Below are 7948 nucleotides of genomic sequence, written 5' to 3'. Positions count from 1 at the left end.
ACCGGTCGATCTACGTCCCTACCCTCACCTATGGCCACGAGCTGTGGGTAGTGACCGAAAGAACGAGATCGCGGATACAAGCGTCGGAAATGAGCTTCCTCCGAAGGGTGGCTGGCCTCTCCCTTAGAGATAGGGTGAGAAGTTCGGCCATCCGGGAGGTGTTTCGGGCATGTCCCACCAGGAGGAGGCCCCGGGGCAGACCCAGGACACACTGGAGAGATTATATCTCTTGGCTGGCCTGGGAACGCCTTGGTGTTCCCCCCGATAAGCTGGAGGAGGTGGCTGGGGAGAGGGAGGTCTGGGCTTCTCTGCTTAGGCTGCTGCCCCCGCGACCGGGTCCCGGATAAAGCGGAAGAAGATGGATGGATTATGTCTCTTGGCTGGTCTGGGAATACCTCAGTGTTCCCCCGGATAAGCTAGAGAAAGTGGCTTCAAATAAGTGGAAGAAAGTGGATTGATGGATGGTAATGGTTGATACTGTGGAGTCTACATGTGTACAGCGTCAAGTGATAGAAAGTGTCACGGTTAACTTGGTAATGTAAGATTATGCCGTGTTGTTGGCTTGTGGGGCTAACATGCTAAAGTAAAATAAATAAGATGATAATGGATAATATTATGGAGCAAACATGCTAACAAAACATATTTAACTTGGTCACTTTTTTACATTATATATATAGGTATGCATATACAGCACACTAATGCATGCTAATGTTAACATTCAGCTTTAATCTGTTTGGAGACCGAATTCAAGAGTGCTATAAAAATCTGAACATCACAGCCTCACATCAAACCACCAATTCAGCAACATGGTTATTTTCAGTTTTACATGTGAGGACTCACATTACCTGTACTCCACAGTTTGTGCGACTGTCAACACCATCACCTCTGTTCACTTCTTTGCTGTGAAGTGTTGATAAGTCAACCTGAGAGAATACCGCATCTCTGTCTACAACAGGCTTGTTTTTATTAATGAACCAGTGTAAGCCCCCTACCAGGTCACAGTTTGGCATGCAAGAAGTGTTCTCCAGGGTGCTGCTTTGTGTGTTTAAATCGCAAAGTTTCTTTTTATCACCGTAGTCAGTGGCACGAAACACTCTCATCCCATGTATAATAGAAGCTGGACACTTTGTAAGAAATTCACCTTTAAACCAAAGTAGAGAAAAAACACTTCAGACATAGCTGAACTGTGAAGTCCACAGGCAGTGATCACATCATGTGTGACTAGATATGAATATTTATTCAATGCCGGAGGTAAACGGGGTGAAACCGCAGCTACACTGCAGCCTAACCTTGCATCAATAGAGCACAGGCCCATTCTATGCCTGAGAATTGTTGGAAAATTGAATGCTGAATAGAAATGTTCCTTATTGCACACAATCCGATGAAAGAGAACGTCTGCCTCCAATCCAAATTCACAAAACCCTTTGATGTTTGTTGAAATAATTTTATGCCTACTTCTCATTTTTTATTTTATGCTTGCTCTTGAATTTTGATTGTGACTACAGGCACTTTTCAATTGATATGCATTACGAACTTTGCAATAATTGAAAGGGCTTGTTGAGGAACAAACATGTCATTTATCCCCGAAATTAATTTCACAACTTATTGTGTAACCACACACCTTTGGTGACTTTGGAAAGGGTTGGTGACAGATGCTTATTGTCTTCAAAAATTGTACTTTCAAATTCATGAGAGAATTTTTTTTGCTGGGTTGAAATTAAATATCTTGTTGGTGTTTTTCTGGGTTTTTTTCCCCAGTGTTCTTGTCTGCTCTTGTATGTACATTCACGCCTCAGCAGCCTTGGTATAGCATGTGTTTGTGCACAAGTTATGTTTCAGTGTGTGTATATTTATGGATGCACCATTGCCTGCTCAAATTTACCATTTGGTGGCTTGTTCCTTTGAGGGATGGCAAAACTTGAGAGGCTGCGTAAAATACTGTGTGGTAATTGGAATTGCTTTATCTTCAGTCTCATCAATTAATGTGCAATTTTCCATTTAATCACTAACACGCTCGCTTCATTTGCAATTAAAATGAGGACTGATAACAGAGAAGATGCCTTTCAGCTGATACCAGTTGGAATGAGAACAGAAACCAGAAGACACAATCGGTACACAACACGACTCACTGAGACATGCGCATGGCACACAAACAAGTGTGAACGCACGCAGAGCAAACAGTCCTTATATATGGGTGCACCGAATACATACACACTGAAACAGAATGACACAATAAAACATGCAGATTTACAGCTGAAACCCCAAATTAGAAACCAAATCATCATTTGAAATCAAAATGCTGGCAGCGGTGGTGGATAGGGGTGCCACTCAAACAGAGAAAGGTCTACTATGGTTGTCTTTTCTCTGACTTTCCCATTCAGAGACATTGTCAGGGTCTGAGTCTCAGTGGGTGATGAGCTGACTGGCAGTGAAATGTCTGTCATGTAATATCCCAGAGTAGAGAGGAGAAAAAAGTTGCTCTTGCTGCTTCCCGTCTTTCTCCTGAAGATACTGAAGTCTACCCAAAAGGAGCCTTTTTGTTCACTCAGCTCAACACACAGGAGGCCATAGGAGGAGATTTTATAGTGCTGGAAGGAGGAATGCCGCATAATACTCAAACATAATCTCATTAATGTTTCTGTAATAGTCCAACTTGTTGTGTCTCATATACTTATTCATTACATATTTTTGCAGTTTTTCTTTTGTAGTCTGTCCAAGATTCTCGTTTATACTATCATGTAAACAGTGTTATATGATTATTATAGTCTGTAACTTCACTGTCAAATACTGCAAATCCTTGGCTTTAACAGTCTGGTTGATTTGCTCCATTTTCCTGAGGCGGTATCTCCTGAGCGGATGTTGCAAGCGCTACAGAGATTTTGGTCAGATGTTCCAGTTTCATTTCACTAGCTGGTAATCAAGTGCTTTTCCTCCAGGTCAATACCATTCAGTCCAAGTGCACCAGTCCATTGTAACTGCTGCCTGTCTTTCACAACCACGCAAGGCTTTATGTGGCATTAGAGTGCATTTTTCCAATAACTCTCCCAGCTCAGGGTACCGAGCAAACGGATTGTTTAAAGTGACAGATTGAAACATCCCATGTGTCTGATCTCACATGATTTGTGAGATCAGAGTTTAAAGCCTGCCTTTTTTTAAAAGTTGAAATCTCACAAAAGGTTTAATAAAGTTTAACCACACCTTTATCTAAAACACATTTTCTGCCATCAGCTCACATTAACAAGGCATTTTCATGCAGTATACACATAGGTTAAATGTAACTTAAGGAAAGAGATCCAGCTGTGCTGTGTGTGTGTATGTGTGTCTCTGCAAACCAATTAGCTTCCTTCAGTGGGGGTGGGGGCAATGGTTACAACAGAGTTCCACAGGGTACGGCCCTCAGCCCTGTGGGGTCTTGGCCAATAGCAATTAGCCTACCAACAAGAGCCCTAATTAGCCCTCTTGATTGGCTTAGTTACAGCACAGCAACAACATCAGCAGCCAAAACATAGAGACGACCAAGGTGACTCCGCCACAATGCATGTAAAGCCATCTGTAATTAGCAAACAAGCATAGCTCTCTGTAAATGGTAAACAAGTAGTGGGCTTTATTTGTGGTATCCTTATGAACCTGCTGCTATGTAAGGTATTTCATTAAAAGGGCTGCACACACTTAATCAGGTTGTTTTCTTTTTACTTGTCAGCATTGTTAGATCACTCAGTGTTAATACTGACTGTTCTGTGAGCTCTATGCAACACATGCAGAAGTAGACTGAAGAGAAATATAGCAAAGAAATAAATTAGTAAGTGCAGAAGGGATAGAAGTGTGAGATGATGTGTTTGAGAAACCCATCTCATATGATTTAATCATAGCAGCACCTGGTGGTGGCTGCTGTCATAGAATTTGCAATCACTGCTTGCTTGCACTGGATTTATGATTTTTTCTTTCTTGTCTGTTTCTTTACCAGTCTCAATGTGAAACTATCCCATGATGCAACATGTGTCCCCAGCATCTGCAGTGACAATGATGGCCACCCAGAGCGCTCCTCCGCCATCGTACCAGGAGAGCCAACAGGTTAGAGCGCCAACTTAAAGACTTGTCATATGGTACAAACCTCTGTACAGTAACCCCTGTGTCTAATGTGAACACACAGCTTGGCTTATGGAGGTTTTCTGTGTTATCTGAGCTCTTACTTAACTGGGGATGTGCCAACAAGCATAAATCCGGATGTGATGAGAAGGATTGAAGGTTAAAGATTTGAAAAATAATCATTTTGAATTTTTACCTAAACTGAAACTTTTACTGTTTTATAGTTGAATTTCTAAGATGATTTGTAGTACACATTTAAGAGCAGCCTCTCATGATTCATACATAGTGTCATTTTAAACAACTTCTGGAGTTAAAGAAAAAAAAATGAAAGTAACGTTTAACCTTTGGGGTTTTGTTGACAGGGGATTTATGCCCTTGTTTTTTATCTAGCTATCTTTTCTCAGTATGCATTAGGCTGTTCTTTTCAACAGGAGCTGAGGTTTTGAATTTGTTTTGATTTTTGTGAGAACACAGAAATTAACTAAATGAAAATTACATAAAATGTTTTGCTAAATTACAAATCATTTCATATTCTATGACATATAATCTAAACCGTATACTCAATGATATCATGACCTGCCTTTGGTCCTGTCTACTCACCCGTTAGCCCAATCAGTTCCAACCTACTAAGGCCACACTTGCTATTTGGCCTCCAGGTGTTAGCCACCTGGAGGCCAGGTGTTAGCCTAAAACATATAAAGTGGAACTAGTGTGGAGCTGGCTTGTTGTGTTGTGGGCTGATAGTTTGGTAAACTCACAAGCCATGCATCAGCAGATGTACTGATGTTCTTTACAAGGATATGTTCTAAACAGACTTGTATAGAATTTTGGATGGGTGATCCTTTGTGAGAACTACAGTACAGCACCATTCATAGATGTAAAACAAATGTGTAGCTATTTGTAGTGAACCAGCCTCTAAATCTACTATTCAAAATCATATCTGTTTGTAACTTTTCCTTAAGTTTATGAGAATTATTAAGGGTGAACATGAAAAAAGATGCTGTCATAAAAGATGATAAAGCACATAAAGAGAATCCCTGGCTGAACATTAGCTTTAAATAATAACTTACAGATACAGTGATACCTGTGTAAAAATACACAGCTTATACTGAGTGATCACCAGAAAGGATAATACATAATAGTACAGAAATATTAGAATAGAGAATATTTTGTTCAGCGCCACAGACATCCTGTGATGGTGGAATAGAGTAGGTTCATCTGACCATCTAACCCTGCTTGTTGTTCATAGCACCTCTGTCTGCTCTCGCCAGAGGATTAGTGCCAGGGGAGAGCTCCCGAGCTGCAGCCTGTGTGCTCGGTAAATGCAAATTAGAGCTAGTTAAGTGTGAAGAACCTAATTTATTTCCCATTTGGTGCTGGGATTAAGACTTGAAGCTTCCTTCCACCCCACCCTGCTGAAAAAAAACAGAAGGGGGATGGTTTTTTTTTTACATTCATATCCTCATAAAAAACGAATGAGAGAGAAAAGTGGAATGAAGGAAGAAGATAATCAAGGAGACGAGTGGTCATGTTTGTAAAACATGTTAGCCCTCTTTCTCACCCACAATACAAATACCTTCAAAAGAAGCAAAAACATCCTATGAGACTTGTGCATCTTATAAGACATATATAAAATCTAAACATTTACTGACAGAGGCAGTCAAAATCTTTTGTACTCCTTTTCTATATTCTGATTAATTCACTGTTCAGTTTCTTGTTCCAAACTGGATATTTATCATTTAACAGCAGTCTATAAGATCTGTAAGTGTCTTGTTCAATTACTCAACCTGTCCTAACTCACTCATTCACTCACAATTCATTTGCTTAACAGCATCATCAGGCCATTGACCTGTCAAGCCATAATGATTCATGCCAGCGACATCCTCATTTGGCATCTGACAGAATTCAGTGCATGTTGTGGCCTTACTTGCTTCGAAAAGCAATTACAAGAATTACTTTTAAAAAATGACTTTTATATATATCTGAGGGGCTGTCATCACCCTGCCAGGTGGGTGGGTTGGCAGTCAACATGGACACCCAAGTTTGTGAGTGTGATAACCTAGGATTTCCAAATTGATACCAAAGGGCCACATACTAAAAACAAACAAGTTCAAATCTCAGTGACCTAAACCTCAAGGTTAGAGGTCAGAGGTCAAGTTTTCTGAAAATCGTCGTCTCAAGTTATCGGAATGAAACTGCGATAACTTGAGATGATGTAGGATTTTGAAAGTACTTAATTAGTGGTAATTACTAAATATGAGCATGTCAGCATGCTTTAAATGAATGATAATCATTAAATCTTAGCACTGCCGTGTTAGGAGTATTACTGTGAGCGTATTAGCATCCTAAATCACCGTATATATGCAACATCACAGATGATACTAAAACAAAAGCAATATTCAAAGTCATAATTGCCAATGTAAGAAAAAAAGAACATAAATTTATCATTAAGTCATTTTGTGATTATTTTAAATATCACCAGATGACGGGCACGACTCAACAGAACACCAAGACCCCACAGGTCCACATCCCAGCAGCCTCCGCAGCACCAAATAGCTCTGTCAGTGTGACCCTTGACCCCCAGGCCCAGCTTGAATCTGACAAGAGGGCTGTTTACAGGTTGGTTACATTTTTCATGAGTCATCTCTTACTGTAAGGGCTATAAGCCAGTCTGAAAACATAAATATGTAAAGATGACCAGGGACAAGAAGCAGAGAAAGACCATGTTGTTTATCAGTGGTTTTTTGTTTTGATTATTTACCCATGTGTTTGTGTCATGAAGTTTGGCAGTGTGCACCCTTCTGCTTCTGAATTACATTTCAATTGTTCCCCTTTGAAGAAATGTTTCATTTCATGCTGACTTTAAGAGACTGTAGTAAATTAACTTGATGTGTTACTCACCGATGAAGGACACAGGCACTAGTGTTGTTTTTAATGCATTCTCTCAAACTAGCCATGACATAAAAGCTTTTGGAATTATACTTGAAGGGGCTTTCTTCAGATTTCATTTATAAACCAAAGAGCACCTTTGTTCCTTGACTCCTCATAGGCAGTTCAGTTTTCTCTGCTTTGAACTGTGTAAATGTTACAAGACATTAAAAAAAAGTATCTCATAGTGCAGCAGTTGTCTGTATAATGAGGTGGGCTCTAAATTGTTATAATTATCACTCATTATAAACTCACTGTTTTGAATTACGAACAGCCAACAAAAATAAAGCAGACCAGAAGAGGACAAAAAAGAAATTTAAATCATTTGTTTATTTGCTGTTGAAAGTGATATTTGAAATTTTATTGGCCATTTGTTTTGTGTGAGGTTTTAGCTTGACTCCAGATCAACATTGTAAAACATAATTTATTTCTCTTTCACGCCAACAGCCATTTTCAAAGGTAAGCATCACTCTTCAGATGAAAGAGAGCTTCTTTTGGAATCACACTTGTGAATAGATGTTCATTTAAGTAGAAACACATGAACCATACTAATAGAGATAATAGAGATGTTTGTGAAAATGGATTTCATCATGTGTCACAATTACTCGTAATACTTATTTTACAGGCTTTTACTTTATGTTCTGGCCAATGTCTGTGTAAAGTGCAGCAATATTACAAAAGAAAAAGGTTATACTGTTTACAGGAAATAAAGAAAGTAGTTACCACAGTTACGCTGCTGCTTAGGTTATGTTTTTATATTAGCTGCCTGGCACTGGTAGATATATTAAGTTGACATTTATGCTGTTTAGTGAATTGCTTTTTTACATTTTCAGATTGTGTGGAAGTTCTGTATTCAAATTATTCAAAATTCAAATTAATCATATGATCAGCAAATAAATCTCAAGTCACACTTTCAGCACCATTTGACTAATCT

The 7948-nt window shown here is 39.3% G+C and overlaps 1 protein-coding gene across 2 annotated transcripts in view; it reads left to right on the top strand.

Moving 5' to 3' along the window:
• The window catches only part of LOC102210548 (pbx/knotted 1 homeobox 2), a 117867-nt gene that overhangs the window by 69842 nt on the left and 40077 nt on the right, over positions 1 to 7948 (top strand). Inside the window, exons 2-4 of one of the 2 annotated variants that reach the window (XM_005740096.1) lie at positions 3965 to 4071; positions 6569 to 6705; positions 7462 to 7473. In XM_005740096.1, coding sequence (XP_005740153.1) covers positions 3985 to 4071; positions 6569 to 6705; positions 7462 to 7473 — 236 coding nt within the window. In that variant the 5' untranslated portion in view covers positions 3965 to 3984. The remainder of the gene's footprint in view (positions 1 to 3964; positions 4072 to 6568; positions 6706 to 7461; positions 7474 to 7948) is intronic. The other variant, XM_005740097.1, reaches the window with a different exon arrangement.

Source organism: Pundamilia nyererei, unplaced genomic scaffold (assembly GCF_000239375.1).
Source record: "Pundamilia nyererei isolate P.nyererei 1_Seehausen unplaced genomic scaffold, PunNye1.0 scaffold00097, whole genome shotgun sequence".
Classification (NCBI taxonomy): Eukaryota; Metazoa; Chordata; class Actinopteri; order Cichliformes; family Cichlidae; genus Pundamilia; species Pundamilia nyererei.
Note: the sequence above shows the minus strand (reverse complement) of the source record. Positions and strands in the feature narration are given on the sequence as shown.